The sequence below is a fragment of the Taeniopygia guttata genome, chromosome 1A, assembly GCF_048771995.1.
Source record: "Taeniopygia guttata chromosome 1A, bTaeGut7.mat, whole genome shotgun sequence".
NCBI classification, from domain to species: Eukaryota; Metazoa; Chordata; class Aves; order Passeriformes; family Estrildidae; genus Taeniopygia; species Taeniopygia guttata.
The window spans coordinates 52273871-52292588 of record NC_133025.1 but is presented as its reverse complement, the minus strand read 5'-3'; the positions used below and the strand labels follow the sequence as shown (position 1 = coordinate 52292588).

Below are 18718 nucleotides of genomic sequence, written 5' to 3'. Positions count from 1 at the left end.
AGTAATGACTTTACTAACGGTGCCCTAAGAGAGACCATTTTAACTCGTTCAGCTGCTTGAAAGCCTGTTTGGGTGCGGCAGCACCGCACGGCCCAGCCGCTTTCTCTTGCCCGGGGGTGCCTTTTGACCGACACGTCCCGGCGGCACCGGGCAGCACCGAGCCCTCGGCCCGCGTTACGGAATCGTCAGGGTGGGAAGGGCCCCCCGGAGCTCCGCTAGCCCAGCGGGCGCTCCCTACGCACACGCTTATATAAGCGCCCCGCCCGTGCGGCGGCACCGCCGGGCACGGCTCCGGGGGCGGGCGGGCGCGCGCGGGCCGCGATACATAACAGGCGCGGGGACGCGCGCACGGCGCCGCCCGGCGGAAGCGGCGCCGCCGAGAGCGCTCCGCGGCCCCGTGCTCATCCGGGTCCCGCCGCCCCGAGCCGAGCCGAGCCGCGGGGGGGTGGCGGAGAGAGCCGGGCCCCGCCCCCCGCCGGCGCGGCCCGCCGGCCCCGCGCTGCCCCAGCGGGTGGGATTGCCGCCGGGATCGCCGGCCCCTCGGCTGCCTCCCGCCCCGCCGCGGCAGCGGGGCCGCCCGGCCGGGCCTCCCTGCCCCCGCGCGCCGCCGGTACCGAACACACCTCAGAAACGTGAGGGCCCGCGGTCACGTGGCAGCGGCGCCGGCCAATGGGCGGCGAGGGGCGGGGCGGAGCGGCCGGCGCAGCCCCGCGCAGTCACAGGGCGAGCGGCGAGGAGGCGGCGGCGGCACGGACGGCGCTTTCCGCGGGCAGGGCGCCGCCACCGCCCCGCAGTCACCGCCGGACCCAGCGCTCGCACCTTTCGTCCCTGCTCTCCCCAGCGCGGGGGCTCCGCGGGGTGATGCGTCCCCGCCGGGCGGCCGCTCCCGCCGTGTCCGCCGGGTCCTAGAGCCGTCCCAGCGAGGCCCCGCGGGCCGCCCCGCCGCCCGTCCGTGCTCGCCCGGCGGCGCCGGGCCATGAACGGCCCCGCGGGCGGCGGCGGTTCCCGCTGAGCGCCCGCACCCGGCATGGGGGTGAACGCCGTACACTGGTTCCGCAAGGGGCTGCGGCTCCACGACAACCCGGCGCTGCGGGAATGCATCCAGGGCGCCGACACGGTGCGCTGCGTCTACATCCTGGACCCCTGGTTCGCCGGCTCCTCCAACGTGGGCATCAACAGGTGGCGGTGAGTGCGGGGCGCTGCGGGGGCCCTAATCCCGCGTTATGTATTCGGTCACGCTGCCTCCCCGCCATCCCCTCCCCTCCGCGCCCGATTGGGCCGCCGCCAGCGCCGGCTTCCCTCGGCCGCTTGCCCTCCCCGCGGGCCGGCGGTGTTACATATCCAGCCCAGCGCCGGCCCGGGCTGCGGCGCACGTGGGAGGGACGGGGAAGCAGGAACCGGGAAGCCCACGGCACAGTGCGGGGCGGTGGGCTGTGGCTTCCCGCTGAGGGGGGCGCTTGTTCTCGCCCCCGAGGGTGGCGGATCATTACCCGAGCGCTGGAGCTCAGAGCGGGGTTGCTGCCGGGCGGAAAGCCCTGTGGGGAGCAGCCCAGAGTGGGTTTGCGCCATTTCAGGAACTCTGGGCAGCCGGGAACCCCAGGGCGACGCCGTCCTGGAGAAACAGTGAAGCTGCTCGCTTAGCTCAGAAGTACTTTTTCAGAGTAGCGTTCCTGCACGGAAGGGTGTCACAAAATATCCTGAGTTGGAAGTGGCCCACGAGGATCGTGGAGTCCAACACCCGGCCCTGCATAGGACAGCCCCAAGAAACCCACCGTGTGCCTGAGAGCATTCTCTAAATGCTCCTTGAACTCGGGCTGGCTCGGTGTGTAGTGTCCCTTTCTGGAAAGTGCAGATTTCTTCCTACACCATCAAGCCAGTTGTAATTTTCCTACCCTATATAAAAATGAACTTTACTATGGTGCTGTGACTGGCGCTTGCATGCTAAATGTGTACCATAAGGCAGAGGTTAATAGGACTTCTGTGCATGCTTGTCATGTGAGATTAGTTAAAAAATCACTAGGAATCTGAAAATTGTTACCCTTGTAAAATGCTTGATAATGCAGTAAAGTCTGTGTATCATCTGTCCCTCCAATGTCAGGAACTTGAAATGCTAGTGAACTTAGCCTGCCCAGACTACAATGCTGAAAAGTTGCCTAATTATGGAACAAGCACAATGAAACTTAACACCACATCATAGAAGAATGACAAAGTTTTGAAACTTCAGCTTTCAATTGTGTTTACTTGAGGGATTGTTCCTTTCAGATTTAATAATTTGTATCCTAGCTTATACTTTACCAGCCAGGTAACTTACCTTTGGAGGTTTTGAGTTTCTGGGGTTTTTTTTCAGATTTTGAGAGGTTTTCCTTACAATGTTAATGTTTTCAAGAGATGAAAATACTAAAGATACTTTTTGTAAACTTTAACTTGATGATTATTTCATTTGCACTGAAAAAAATACCTTGGGAATAGCTGTTAGATACTTCTCTTATCTGAGATTCATGATGTACATTTATTTTACAAGAGACTTTTAACTCACTTTTGTTTTGAATGGATAAGTTTTTTTTAATAACATTTTGACTTACTGAAGAGCCTCAGAGGTATTAATTTTGTGGGTGAAACATGAACAGCCACTGAATTTTGTGGGTGAAATATGAATGGCCACTGAAGTTTTAAAAGAATGTGGACAACTGGTACAAGTCTAAGTGTTAAGGAAATCACACGTCTTAAGAATACTTCATAGGTCTCTAATGTGCCGTGCAGTTGAAATGCTGAACAGTTTTTGGTTGTACTCTCTGAGCTAGTGAATGATAGACAAATGTGAACTTTGGTTCTAGCAGAAGGAAGTTCATGTCTTCAGTGCTATTGCCCTGGTTCTTCAGTGACTGTGTAATATGATCATTAGCTAATAGAGTCCTTGAGTTCATCTGTGTGTGATGTATTGCTGGTTGGTTTACTTGAACAGTGTTTTCAGTCTTTTAGAAGGCAGCTAGTCCTCCCACTGCATTTTGCATTTGACGAAAAATGCCTGGTTTTAGTTGCTGGTTAGAGGGACTGAATTTGGGGTAGATTACAATTCCCCTGTCCAAAGCACATCAAGCAATCTCCTGGTACTCAAATACCCCCAAGGCACATGCTGCACATGGATTTGAGTAGGAAATGTTGCTGCCTTCAGAGCCTGGTTTCATGAAATCATCAGGGTTTTTTTCAAGTTTAAAAGTACAATAGCTTTATAGAATAACTGACTGCTAAAGCTGTATGCTTATTAAGGTTCTTCTCAGTCAGTTTTTATTTAAATGAACAGTTACTGGTTTGGGATGAATCCTCTTTATGTTCCAGTGATTTTAATGAGATGCTTTTAACCAGTGCAGACACATAGATTCCCAGTAAGTATACACAAAATCTGTGATGCAATTTTTTAGTTTCCCAGTCGTATTTGGCACTTATAATTAATGGAAAAACATTTAATGTTCTTTTTCACTTGATCACTATGAGCAAAATCATTGCTTACGTGCCTGTTGAGTAGGGTGTTGTACTGAGAAACATTTTATTTGAGACTAGGAGCAGAAGCCCTTCAGCAGTAGGAAGGTGAGTCAAATTTAACCTCCTGGTGTGAATTTACAGTGGTCCTTTCTTAATTTGAGTTGATTGACACCAAGTGTTTGTTGTCCTAGTGCCCTGGGCAAAACTCTTCTCTGTCAAACTATGACTAATGCAATCTACATGAGGAAAAATGGTGAAAGAATACAAGAAACCAGGAGGTTCAACTTCTTGTTAGAATATTGTCATTGTCATTCTGCAGGGTTACCAGTTATGGTTTATATTAACAAATGTGTGTTAAATATAACACACAATAGGTTGCTGGTAAATAGCAACCTTTAACATATAGGTGCTTTCTAATTAACTTTTCTCTTTAAGCAGTCATGTAACAATCAGGGAGTAATATTTTTGTGTAATTGCACTATTGAGTAAGTCTAATTACTAAGCAGTCACATGGTCTTACTGACCTCCTTTCTCCTGGCATTCAGCCTACCTGTTCTAAATTAGTGAATGCTACGTAACAAATGCCAGGACCTCCCTCAGTTCACTTTTTTTTTTTTTTTTTTTTTTTTTTTTTCTGGGTCTGTTCAGTTTCTCCTTATTGTTCCTTTTTTTCAAGCTGTCAAATAAATCAAGATGTGCTTTCATTGAAACATGTTTTTTCTATGGGATGAATTCATAATGTTGTCCACAGATCAACACTTGAGAGAGAGAAGTTACTTAGTACAGTAAAAGGTGCAGAAATGGTGGAGGGAGATGCCAAATTGCACTAAGGCTCTCTTAAAATTTTGTCGGTTGCCCTTAAATGTTAGGCACCAGAATTAGCTTGTATCTGAATTGTGTCAACAAAGCAGGCAAAGAATGTAACTTGCATACTCCAACAAGTAACCATTACCTACTTCTGAAAAAATGTGTTCGTATGTGCTCACAGACTTTTCCATATTAAGGAGAATGGGATTTCATGCTTTACAACATCACCTACAGGAGAGCTTCACTGGTTTTAGTGCAGAGTGACAATTGATCACAATACCGGAAAAGAAATGGAAACATTGTTAGTTGCTGCATAAGGATTTACTTTAGGTAATCATTTACCTCTTCTGGATTGTCTTTTTTGGGTATATGTGTCTGTCTTTGATATGCTAGTTAAAACACTTTTTTAACCATTGATGAAGAGAATGGATTTTACTTTTAAAATAGGAGTAATTGAATTTGCTTTGTATATCTCTTAGATATTGTGAGAATATTGATGTGTTCAACATTGTTCAAAGTTAGCTGCTGCTATTATTGCAGATAGTGGTATTGACTTTGGAGAGAGGAGAGAGATGATTTATTTTTCCACACTCAAATTTCAAGCAAATAAAAAAACCTGAGAGAAAAAAAATAGTTTCATTTCCAGGACAATCACTGCAATTCATGGAAATGGGAACTTGTTTTAAAAATAATACTTGGACATCTTTCTGTAGTATCTATTAAATTTTGCTGTTCTGTGCATCTAGTTTTGAAAATATACTTACAGTTTCCACTTACATAGTTATGATTTGTCCAATAGAGATGTGTTTGTTGGATGGGGGATTGGTGGAAAAAGTTTGTCAATAGAATTAATCTATGAGTGATTTGAATTTCATATGTGTAATTCAGGCAGACAAAATTTGTGTATTATACTTCATTAATTTTTGGTGACATGCTTAATATATAAAAAGGAATGCACAGAAATATTTATTACTTCCCTGATGAAAACATCCCTTTAAGTTTGTTTTTATTGTATAGTACTTAGAGTGAAAATCTGTTTTATTTATTAAATATTTAACATAGCCCGCCAAAGGCGCTCTGTCATTCCCCTTGATTAGGCAGGGAGTAGAAAATAAAAAGCTTGTGAGTCAAGATTAGGACGAGGAGAGACCACTCAGCCATTACCATTGTAGGGAAAATGAATTAATGTATTACCAATCAAATCAGAATAGGGTAATTGAAAATAAACAAAATTCTTAAAACACCTTTTTCCTACCCCTCCATTCTTTCTGGGCTCAACTTCACTCCCATTTTCTCAACCTCCTATCTCCAAAGAACACAGAGGGTTGAGGAATGGAGGTTTTGGTCAGTTCATCAGATGTTGTCTCTGCTGCTTTTTCCTCAGGGGAAGGATTCTTCACGCTCTGATTTTCTCCACCGAGGTCCTTCATGGGCTGTAGGTGGACAGCCTTCCTTTCAGTGGTCTTCACCACAGGCTGCAGGGGAATCTGCTCTGGTGCCTGTAGCATGTCCTCCCCTCTACTTCTTCCCCTGACTTGGGAGTTTGCAGAGTTGTTTCTCTCGCCTGTTCTCATGCCTCTCTGGCTTCAATGGCTCCTGAGCACTAACATTTTCCTCCTGGCAGATACATTGTCCCAGAGGCACTACCTTGACCAGCGAGTGGCAGGTTGGCATTGGAGCTGTCTGGCACTGGCCTGGAAAGACAGATGGAAAGCTTCCAGCAGCTTCTCACAGCAAGCCACCCTTGTAGCTCCCTGATACCTTGACTTGTGGCCATGCAAACCCAGTGCAACTCAGCATACCCTCTAATGAGTGGCTTCAGCTCTACAGTGGTGTGTGCCACTTGGAGCACTTGTGTTCGCCCAGCCCACTAAACTGAGGGTGATTAATCTGTGAGAAGTCTGTAGCTTCTTTCCAAAAGTTGCATTTTCAGATGCATTTTCAGATGGAAACTCCATACCGTACCGGCAGTTAGATTGGAGAAACGCCCCCAGTGCCACACCCCTAAGCTGCTCACCTGTTCTCTTCCACAAAAAACATTTTTTAACCCCAAAAGTGCCTGAAATTCAGCAACTCCCTCTATAATTTGTGTTATATGATCTAGCCCTATGATTTACAAAGTACGTCATTGAAACACACTGACGTATGTCCTCATGGGTTTAATCCTGCACTGTTGATGAAAGGGTTGGTTCCACCCTTTTATGATAGCACACAACTCTGTGGTGAGACAGTTTAGCTCATCAATCTGTCCAAAAGAGATTAATTACCAGTTTTGGTGGAATTAGCTCTGTGGTAGATTGTGCCAGCAATAAGGTCACCGTAATAGTAGTGAAGAGGCAAAGAGTGGGAAGGGCAGGTACCATTTCTTTCTGTGGCAGTAGAGATTTGAATCAGATTACCATGGTCATATCCCTCATGGCCTGCCTGTAACTGTCTGCAGTAACCATCAGGTGTTTTTGGAAGGGGATTGTTGTTTTCTTCTGCGGCTTGCCATTTGTTGACACTCTTGGAAATGATATTGCTGAAAATAAGTATTGGCCTTTTTACTGTGCTGGAAAAAGATGCAATTTCTTTTTTGTCAAACTGTCAGAATGTGAGAAATAAGCCTGCTAGCTGAGAAATTACACTGTGCTTCTTTCCTTATTTTGGTGAATGATCTTGTATCACCAGATTCTGTAAAGTAACTATTATTCAATTGGACAAGAAGGTTGCACTGGTTGGTGTGGAGGGAGCAGGCAGTACTGCAAATTGAATTGTGCTCAGTAAGTTAATTTTTCCAAAGCAGCAGTTACTATAGGCCAGAAAAATTATAGTTAGCATCTATACAATCTGGACACCAAGGCTGGTCTTGGAGGAGTTTTAATTCTTCAGGTTAAGAAATTTTGACGTTTTAGACACCTGGTTTTATATCACTAATCTCCAGGTTTGAGGATGTCCAGGGAAGATCTGAGTCAAGTGTTCTTGATATGTAATAGTATGTGGACTTTGAGTATTCGGGGAGAAATGTTATTCTGAAACAAGTCAATAGGATTTTTTTAGTCTACCTTCTCTTGGGAAGAGTCTATTTTTGTTTTATTTTACAAAAGTATCAATAGAGCACATTCTTTATTTGAGATGGGCAAGGTAATCTGTCCTCATAGTGTTTCCTGATCTGGTCACAAACAGGGAGGGTGATTGACTTTCCCCCCCTTACACAGCCCCCTGAATAATCAGGCTAGTTCAGAGATTTGAGGCTGTGAGGGGAGGAATATCAGGTGATGGCAAAGATTTCCAAAAGAGGCTCTTACCCCGAGATTGTTGGTTCAGCTCTCTTTATTCTGTGTTGTCCATGTGGAGAGCAGGGCAGAAGAGGACGAACAGGAAATGTCAGGGGTCTATATAGACTTTGGACAGGGTGGGCTTCTCTGGCTCTCTGCCAACCCCGTTGGGGCAGGAAGGAGGGTTCAGGGTTATCTTGATCAGAGTCACAGGGTCCTGGGGAAGGGGAAACAGAATGCCCATGAGCTCACTGTAACAGGTGATAAACCCCCAACAAACACCATCTGTGAATGTGAAAGCAGCTTTTTTTAGGCAATCGAGAATCCAGAATTTTTTTTTCCTTAAGTGATCAGTATGTGACAGTGTCAATGAATTCTGCATCTGTTCTTCAAAGCAAGTTATATTATCATTCTCTTTTGGACATTTTAATACAATAAAATCTTTTCCTCCAGTTTGGGAAAATGTCTTTATCCCAACAAATGGAAGCTACTCTTTAAATATATTATGCAAATATTGCAGAAAAGCCTGTTTTTCATCATGCACTGCCTGAACTTTTTGGTTTCTAACAGTTTATCTACAGCATGAAAGCCTTTATTTTCAGAACTGGTTCTTTTCCATACTATGTCTCAGTGCCTGGCAGGTTTTCAGGTTAGTTATATAACCTGTGATAGGAGGAAGGTCAAGCTGCCAGCAAAGTCGGCCATTTTTTCAGTGTAGAAGTCACTCAAAAGTCTGTGATATGAATTTACATACTGAAAGAGGTTAGGGAATTTTGTCACCTTCCCATAGTGACCTAAAAAGGGCAAAGTCAGCTTGAGCATGAGTGGGTTGTGTAATTAGTGTAAGAGTATGTAGTTTTGTGTTCCATGGGCTTAGTAATTTGCTTATCACATTTTAGCAGGTTTAATAGCCATACCTTTGGTTACCTGTGGGAAAGGACTGGATTTGGTTACCAGGGTAAGAACTTCATAGTATTCTGGTGCAACACATTTCTTTTAGATTTCTCAGAACTCTTAATTTAACATGGAGCAAGGTTGTTTGTGTGCTTCTGTGTACTTTTGGCTTTTGTGTTCTTTGCAATCTAGGTCAAGAGGTGAGTTATAATTGCAGTGTTCTTCTAACCCTGAAGCCTCCATTTGTTTTTCAGGTCACCATAAAGCATTTACTTTCACTGCTTTGGAGTTTCCTGAGTGTAAATGATGTTTTATAAGGGAACAAAGCTTCAGTGGAGGTAAAGGATAGACTGGAAAGGACAGGTCAATATTTCAGTGTTCTGTTTCAAGTGTGTAAGTGGAGATGGCTGTGGCCAAAGTCCACATGGCCATCTATACTTTTGGAACAGTTAAAAATTGGAGTTCATTCCAATTACCAGTGGAGATAATAAAAACCAACACAGGAGCTTTGTTAGCATTAGCGTAGACAGTAAGTGAGCTGCAGTGAACAGAACTTTTTAACGTATTTATTTTTAAATATTATTTAATTTTAAATTGCATTAATATTTGAAAGGTCTAAAATTCAATGTTGGTAAACTTGGGTAGGAAATGAGAATTTTATAATACTCTGCATTTTGGAAGTAAACTAGTAAATTCAGGTGTCAAACTGTTGCTTAAAATCTTTTTGAAAAGTGCTAGTGCAACAACTTTTTTGCAGTAAGATACAACCTGTTCAGTTGTATCAGAGATGGAAGGGATTTCTTCCACTGAACAGGATGTGTCCTGCATATCTAATTTCTGTATTAACAGGCATGTCACGTACACCTGAGCTTTTGTGTTATGCATTGCTTCCTTCTACAACTAAACTAGAGAAATTTCCTGGATCTGGTTTAGAGGTTTACATAGTGTTTCTTAATTTATAAAAAAGCATTTCCCTTCCTGTTCATTCTCATGCATTTCTTCTTTAACATCTGAATGTTTGTGGCTCTTTCACAGACATGAAAAGTAGAAGCTGTAAAATTCTCCCACTGAAGGTTTGTACCCTGTCAGAACACAAGCCCATATCCCTTCAAAATTAAAACCAGAAATGTTAAAAAACTGTATTTAAGCTCAAATGGAGAAGTTGTGAAGTATGAACATATGTTATTAATTCTTCAGTGATGGATATGAAATATCTGCAGTACAGGTTACTTAGGAACAGTTCCTCTAAGGAAAACTTAGAGTTTTCTATCTGTTATCTATCCAACATACGAAATCCATGACCTAGGAAATGCTTTATTTTTTATTGTAAGGAACCTATGGAGTTCAGTGCTTGCAGATTATTTTTTTGTTTGTTTGTTTCTCAGTGCCAGTGTTCTACTGACCTTATCGGTGAGGGGTAAACTATGCTGCAATTGAGAGAGAGAGAGAAAAAGTGATCAAAAAAACCCCAGAAATAAGAGGGTCATTTGCATCAGACAGAGAAATAAATAAATAGGCAACTTGTTCATACAGGCTGCTCATTACTTCATGCTTTGTATAGTTCATAAAACATGATCATGGTCTGAATGGTTGCAGTTTTGCTGTGCACTAAAGATAACAGGATGTCATGGCAAACATCTCAATTTCACAATCTGTGCAGTTCTGAAGTACTGGGGAAGGATCCAGAGAATTGCAATACTACATTTTATAGAGCAGCTGGCATTGAAAATAGTTAGTGGTTTGATTTCTAATATACTAGATTCATTAAAGAATGGACTAAATGTTGTCTTGCTATGTTCTTATAGAGTTTCCTTGGCTTTGAAATTTTCTGTCTGTAAATCCTGTGACATCAAGTGAGTTTTTCATTCTTTCTCCTTCATACTTTGTTCTAGAGAATAATAAGCTCATTTTTTTTCTGGAAGTCTAAAGCTGAAGAAAACATTGTGGCTTTTAGCAGAGATTACCTAATATTTTTTCCCTTTTTTCTGTCTCATAGGAGAAGTATTAATTACATAGGCAAAACTGAGACATGCATTTAAAAAAAAATACTCTACACAGTAATTTTTGCCATCCAGGTTTCAGAAGGGTCTTTGGGGGAGGAGGTTGCATTTCAGTTTTGTTCTTTATAAGTCTTGCTGTTAGTGAACTCAAAAAGTTGAAACCATCCAAGTCTTAATGGGGATGATCAAGCCAAGGATGGCATCTGAATTATTTGTTTTATTTGTGTTGCCTAGGGATAATTCCTGTGACCTTCCTTCATTGCTTTTCAGTAGATGACAGGCCAGGTCTAGTTTACTGTGCTCTATCCATGTTATTTTTTAGAGTGTAACTTTTTCCTGCTCTTGCACAAATGCTCTTGCACTACTCTCCCAAACCTTGTGAATGTTTCCTTAAAGGTCTCCATGAGAAACTTGAATGTTTTTTTTTCTCTAGCATGCTCTTTCATTTGTATGACCTGGAAACATTTCCTAGTATGTAGTTTCTTCAGTTTATGACAAAGGAAAAAGTTGTAAGTTGCTGTGATATTGACAGTTCTGCTTTAATTGCTTTGTATTTTCCTCTTTTATTTCAAGGCTTTTGTAACCTGAGGAGACCTGTGTAAAATTAATTTTCATCATATAGTCATGGTGCTTTTCAGTGAGTAGGGTTCTTTTACTGATTGAAATTTCTGTGAGCTAGTTGCCAATAAATTTACTGTTGGGGAGTACTTTATTTCGGCAGTAGTGTGTTTTTCTTCTAAACCATGAAGAAAATCATGAGTTTGTGGGGGATAATGTGGATGTTTCTATTTTTACAATTTAGAATTTGGCTTTTTGCATTCTTCTGAACTTAATTCCACCAACCTCTCTTTTTCAGTGCCAACACTGAAACATTGCCAAAGCGAAATTCTTCAATGCTGCATTTCCAGCATTTGAAGGAATTTTTACTCCAGTCCTTTACTGTGTCCATAGGAGACAGCATGATAAAGCATACATTTTTGGCATTGGAGGTCACACATTGTAACAGAAGAGTGTTCCTAGTAATCATGTGTTGCTCTTTCAGCAGCAGTCTCTCCTATTTCTTTTCATAATTCTGCACTTTTTTCCCTTCTATTAGTCTGTCTTTATTCCAGAATCCTACCTTTGCAGTTGTTGCTCTATAGTGCAGTGATAAAGTAAAATTAATTTTTAGGCTTTTTGGGTGGGTTTTTTTACTATTTTGTTTGATGAGTGTGAGGTTTTCAGGAACAGTTATGTCATTCTAAGTGGCTTGTTCCCAAATGAAACGGTGCGGGAAATTCCAAAAACTTTTCTACTTGCAGTACTATATTGTCACCAGTTGCAGTATTTTTCCTGCTGAACTTAGAAGTTTTAAGAATACCTAAGGTAAAGTAAGCTTTGGAGACCTTTTTTGTGTGTTCTTTGTTTTTCTGCTTTCATCATATGAGCTGTATTATCTGTCAGAAGCTTTCTGTTGACTGGAGTTTTAATTATGGTGTACTACATGGTAATGCTCTACTTGTCTTTTCTTGGAATGAGTTTTTCTTTTGCTTGGAAATGCTTGTCTCTCTAATTTTACCTTGAATGAAAGCTTTTGATCTTGATTGAATACATTGATCAAAAAATACCTAAGTACAAGTCAGTGTGATTGATGTTTGAAGTCTTGTAGTCTTATTTCTACAGAGATAACTATTTCCTTCATTAGTTTAAGAGGTGATATTTTTTCCTTTGTCGTAAGGAAAAATGCTGGTTTTAACAGCAACAGTAAACAGGGAACTATGTAATTGTCAATGTTTCTTCCTTCGTGGTACCTTTGCGTCTCCCCTCTCCAGTGCATGCAGGGTTAAACAGGGTTTAAAAACACGTGAGCTTTACCTGCTATTCACCAGGGTTTTTCTTTTATGGAGATTTAATGTTACTTAGATCTGTAATAAAGGATGGTGTCCATTAGCTTGTGCTTGGATGGTGGTACAGAACAGCCTGTTTGTGCCGGGGTTTGGTGCCAGCTGTTGAGTCTGGCAGGGGACACGCTGTTCACGAGCGCCTGTTCCTTTTCACACCTTCCCCTTCCATCCTTTATCAGCTCCGCCGGCTCTGAGCGCTGCTGTGGCACTTCCTGAGCTCCGAGCACATATTGGGTTTCATGTAACCTTTAGCCACCGACACTTCTGACTGAATATGACACAGAGGAAGAGCCGAACCGACCCGCTGCTTGTACCTGCTCAAATGAAGCTTTTCTCTGTCCCTGTTAGGAATAAAGTTCAGCTGTGGTATAGGAATCCTCTCGGAGCGGCTCTGTAGGGAAGGAATATTCGGATCTTGCTACAACGGTTACATATAACAGGAAAAGTAGGTCATTGTGGCAGGGAGTAGTCCAAACAGCCGCCCGGTTGCTGCAGCAACGACCTACTTTACGAAACTATTTTTGTTGATTCATATTGAAATGTTCTTCTTGAAAGTGCTATAAGGAAATGATCAGGTTAGGAGATATGTAACAGTGGAAGCTACAGGCTTTGTGGACTCCTCCTGCCCTCTGCTTCCCCTCTGCCCCCCACTGCTGCGGTCTTGCCCCCTGATGTTGAATATAGGAGGATTAAACTAAATAAGGTTTGTTTCTGTCTGGGGTGACCTCTAATGGGGGACAGCTTTTTTTATGCCTGAAGGTTCTGCATAACAGTAATACCTATCATTGGTGATTATTGGTTTCCAGAGTTCAGAGTCTACAAATCTTCCCCTATAAATATTGTCTAAAGAAATAACATTCAAGTTAAACCAAAACAAACTAGAGAACCACCTTTTTCTTGGAAAAGATAAAATCTTTCTTGAGCACTGGAACAGGCTTTCCAGGGAAGTGGTCACAGCACCAAGCCTGACAGAGTTCAAGAAGTATTTGGACAACACTGTCAGGCACATAGTGTGATTCCTTGGGTTGTACTGTGCAGGGCTAGGAGTTGGACTCATTGGTCCTTCTGGGCCCCTTCCAACTCAGGATATTCTATAATTCTATGAGTATCACTCTTCTGGAATGCTCATCGTTTGTCTTGATATTCAACTGCTCTTATACTAACCACTTTTCTCCAACAAAGTTTATTCACATTCAGGAAGGTAGACTTGGTGCCTGCCCCTTTTTCTTTCTTTTCCCTTTTTTTTTTTTTTAATTGGCAGTGTTGTTGTCTGAGTCTTTTGCTATTAATTCTAATCCTCACACAAGCAAACTGGAAAAAAGTACAGTGATTCTATATAAAAGGATATTCTCCAATTGTCTACCTTTATTCTTTCAACAAAGTAATAAAAAAAGCTGTTGCTGTTGTTCCGAAAGTGAATTTTGGAAATCCACTCCTGTTTTCTAAAAGGAATGGGTAGATGGGAAAAGTGTAAAAGTACAGTTGTTGCAGTAAAAGTTTAATTCTTCATAAAATCTTTAAACTACAATGACTTGGGTGGAGATGGCTGAGTATTATTCCTTAGTTATCAGAATCTTCTACTTAACTGTCCTTTGTAACTTTTTAAGATCAGTTTATTTACTTCAAGTGATGTACCTTCTGTTGGTCCTGACCTTTAGTATTGCAGAGAGCTGCTGAAGTTGTGGCAGATGAAGAGAGCACATTTTTCCAGTGGTTATTTGGATTATTTAATCTGTTGTATCTTGAGCTATACTTCAGTTTTGTTTTCCAGGATTTACTGAGCTCTATGCATTTCCTGCATCATCTCCTGCATCAGCCTCTGCTGCATGAGTTAAAGATTTATCTCCACTAGTCTGCCCACATGCTGAAATAGTTTAGGACAAAGTAGAGGTTTTCAGGATTTATGCAGCTTGATAAACAAATCTGTGTTTCAGTTATTTGTTTGGGGGCATGTAAATAATTTTTTTTCTTCATCATTATTAGTCAAAACCCTGAATACATCTTCATCAAGGTAACCTTGTATTCAGCTATAAATGATTAATTTCAGCTTTGAAAGACTGAAAATTTTAGCATTTTGATTCATAATAGCAGCAATGGAAAGTTAAGACAATGCTGAAAGTCTGACCACCATAAGGTGAGCACCAATTTTAATTAAGATTTCCAGGAGTAGCTTCAGGATACTTTTTTTTTCCATTTTCCAAACTTTCTACTAGTTTCTATGCTTGCTAAAGGATTTCAGCTCCATCCCTTATTCAATTAGTTTAATAGATTTTTGAGATATGGGAAGCCAGAGATGATGGAATTGTACGTAAGGACTTGCAATTTATCCAGTGTAGTTGAGAAATATATTTTTTTTAAGCCAGTGTTTTATTTCTAGGAAACATAAAAGTGCAAAATTTTACTAGCACTAATTGTAACCTTAAAGAAGTCACTTTAATTTAAAGAGAGGAAGAAGGTTTTATTAAAATAAAGTCAGGGCAGTATAAAATCTGTCCTTTAGAATCAGATTGCAAGACTGTCTTGTTGGAGTGCTTTTATCGTGCTTGTTCTTTTTAAATGAGCCTTAGCTGTTACTTTCTCATGGACAGCTTAGATTGCTGAAAATAACATGGCTGAAATATTTTATAAAGCAGGCCAGCTCACGTTTAATTACATCAAACCTTAAGAGCTGCTAATTTAAATAAGAGAATTTGGATACATGAGAATAAGGTGGTTTAAATTTATGTATGACCATGTCTGTACTCTCAAGTAACTCTAATTTTGTAATTTGCTTCTAGGTAATATTTCCCCAGTTGTCTTCAGTACAATTTGTTGCTCTTGGTTTTCCTTTATGGATCCAACTAGTTTCTCTCTGGAGAGAACAGGCATAAAAAAATAAAGTCAAATAATAAGTACTTTGATGTATTTGATTGGAATTAGAGGATTAGAAAAAAATAAACACAGAATATCTACATTAAAGAACAGAAGACACTAAGAGAGAGATTTAGGAAACTGTGAGCCTGTTAGTCTTCTATCACCAGCAGACTGACCTTTGTAGCATGAAGTAATTTGAGATGTTCGTTTCAAGTTATGTGAGAATAATTTAGGTGAGTAATGGGTGCCCTTTGAATATTGGAAGTTAGGATCCAGACTTCATAGAAGCTAAATACACCATTTGCTATGATGTATGGCTCACAAAATAGGAACCAACTTCGTAGTGCTATTTCACAGAATCACAAAATGGGTAGGGAGGGACTTTGGAGATTATCAAGTCCAACCCCTCCGCTAAGGCAGATTCACCCAGAGGAGGTTGCACAGGATGTGTCCAGGTGGGTTTTGAGTGTCTCCAGGAAAGGGGACTGCAACTGCCCTGGGGCCTGTTCTAGTGATCTGTCACTCCCACAGTAAAGATATTTTTCTTCATATTCAGATGGTGCTTCCTGTATTTTAGTTTGTGCCCGTTGTCCCGTCTGGCCCCGTCCTCTTGACACCATCCTTAAGATATTTGTATGCATTGATAAGATTCCCTCTCAGTCATCTCTTCTCCAGACTACAAAGGCTGGGCTCTCTCAGCCTTTGCTCATTAGAGAGATGCTCCAGTCCCCTCATCCACTTTGTAGCCCTTTCCTGGACCTTCTCCAAGAGCTCCTTGTCTTTCTTGAACCGAGCCCAGCATACCCACTCACAACCCTGGACACGTCACTCTGGATGTAGCCTCACCAGTGCAGATCATCTTCCCTGATCTGCTGGCAATGCCCTTCCTAATGTTTCCCAGGGTACCGTTGGCCTTCTTGGCCAGAAAGATACACTGCTGGCTCCTGGTTTAACCTGCTGTCCGCCAGGAATCACAGATCCCTCTCTGCAGAGCTACTTTCCAGCAGGACAACATTTAACCTGTACTGGTACTTTCATGCACTTCTCTTCTCCATGACCTTTCAAAGATGAGGGAGAGTGGATGATGGTTTAACAATAACATCTGCCAGTTCCCTCAACACTCATGGGTGCATCTCATTGGGATCTATGGATTTCTGGATGTCAAGCTTGACTGAAGGATATCTAATCTGCTCCTCCTTGACCAAAGGAAAATCTTCCTTTTCCTGGACTTTCACTCTTGCCTCCATGCTCAAGGATTCCTGGAGTCTGGCTTTAACCATAAAGATTGAGCAAAGAAAGCATTCAATAACTGTGCCTTCTCGGTATGCTTTGTCACCAGGGCATCCGCTTGATTCAGCAGTGAGCCCATATTTCCCTAGTCTTCCTTTTGCTACTTGTAGCAAAAGGTAGGAAAAAAGAAGTCCTTCTTGTCATTCTTGACATCCCTTGCTAGATTCCATTCCAAATGGACCTTAGCATTCTTTGTCATATCCTGCATAATGTGACAACATGCCTTTATTTCTCCCAAGTGGCCTGTCCTGTTTTTTATATTCCATAAACATTCTTTGTGTGTTTTAGTTTTGTCAGAAGCTCCTTGATTATCCATACAGGTCTTCTGACTTTTTAAATTTATTTCTTACTAATAGGGATGCACTGGTCCTTAACTTGGGAGAAATGATGATGGAATATTAACTAGCACCCTTGGACCCCTCTACCTTCTGGAGACTTAACCCATGGGATTCCTCTAAGTAGGTCCTTGAAGCAGCCAAAAGACGATCTCCAAATGTCCAGGGTTGTAATCCTGCCTATTACCCTGCTTCCTTCATCTTTGGGGGATTATGAATGTCTTCTGAATAGGACAAAAAAATTGTGTGTTATCTTCTTTTGGGGAATGCTAACCTGAAAAGTTAGTTCAGTTGGAAGGAAATTAATGAGGGATGGTATGTAAGGAAATGCCAGCTTTTTGTCCAGTGTGAGATAGGTTTGATTCAAATAAATTCGTTGCTCCTAATAGAGCAGTACTGCTTGCTGTGGTTGATGTTCTGCTCTCACTCCATATTTGAAATAATCTTTTTTCCTTAGTGTGAAAAGAAGATGCACCCAAAAGGACTCAGCTTGGAGAGATTAAATTTTAAACATGGTTTTCACTTGATTATTATTCAAAGCCCTTTAATCTGTTTTCAAAGAATTGCTTTTTTTTTCCCCAAGAACCTCTTTTACAGCTGTACATGGGCTTGGATATATCTTGCATTTGTCCTCTGTCACAGCTCTGCTTTGGCTTAAAGATTATAACAGTAGTAAATATTAAGGGGAAAAAAAGCCAAGTAACACACATCATGGTCAGTGTTTGGTTTTGTTTTTGCAAGTGGATCAGCTATACTAAGTTATGAAAGATGCTGTAGTCCTGAATTGCTCTCTAAAGGAGCTGTTTTTTTCTTTGCTGACTGTAGAGCAGCCCTGCAGGAGATTAGTTAACTCCAACAGCTACTTCACTTAAGTATCTAAAGTTTAATAACATGAACTTTTCTTGCTCTTGTGTATACCTCAAAGGATAATACCTTTACAAAATGTATTATTGTATACCACTTTAGGATGTGGAAGTTGGATGTGGGATTTGTTGAAACAATGTGGTACAATACGGGATGCCTCTGTGACCTTGATTTGGTAACAGGAAAATACTACTGTGGCTGGCTGCCAAAGGATGCTGTGGAGTGTACATAACACTTAAATCCTGTCTGAGCTTAATCTTCTTACAGTTTCATAAGAATATACTGCTTGCACTAAGACACATTGGTTGGTGACAATCAAACAGGAAAATATACTGGTAAAATACTGAATGTTTGTATAAAGGGACATCAAATTTGAGATACTTCTCAGTGCCTCATACTCTGGTTTGGTTTGTCATTTGGTGTTCACATTGTGATTCCTGTTGAAATTAGTATGAGACGTATATTTGCCTTATACTGAAATCTCCTTATAACTTAATCAGACATATGGCAAAGTATGTGTGAAAGAAAAGTGCCCTTGCTCTCTCTCTGAAGAGAAATAAATGGTACATGATTTATGTGATTACTACATTAGGGTCTAATGCTGTAAATTATACTCTCTCTAATAAAATGTGGTTGGTATTAAACCTTTTTTCTTGAATCCAGCTCTACTAAAGTCTGAAAGATGAAGGAGGAGTATCTGATAGCATTGTTGGAGAAAACAATTGAACAGGGTAATAAAGCTAGCAGATATTAGGTTGCCTAAGATAATTCTGATAGACAAGGTCTGGGGGGCAATCAAATACCTGTAACAACATGAGTCTCTTGTTTGACAGAGCTTTTCTATTGATGGAAATCAATGGCTTGGTGTGAGGACTAGTGGATAGATAAAAGGTATTTAAAAAGAGAGGTTAAACACAAGTTTGGATGAGTTGCTGGAAGTTGACCAGTTGTGGGTAAAAAGCCTTAAACTTAGGAACAGAGAAAGTTTTAGCACTGTTCCTTTTCACTCAAATTCTTAAACTTCCTCTCAGAATGAGAAAGGCTAGCTAAATTCC

At 41.6% G+C, this 18718-nt stretch overlaps 1 protein-coding gene across 2 annotated transcripts in view; it reads left to right on the top strand.

Annotated features, from left to right (window-relative positions):
• Positions 1–1027: 1027 nt before the first annotated feature.
• CRY1 (cryptochrome circadian regulator 1) overlaps positions 1028–18718 on the top strand; it is a 40307-nt gene continuing 22616 nt past the window's right edge. For both annotated transcript variants that reach the window (XM_030263133.4, XM_030263132.4), the window contains exon 1: positions 1028–1185. In XM_030263133.4, the coding sequence (XP_030118993.3) occupies positions 1028–1185 (158 nt within the window). The remainder of the gene's footprint in view (positions 1186–18718) is intronic.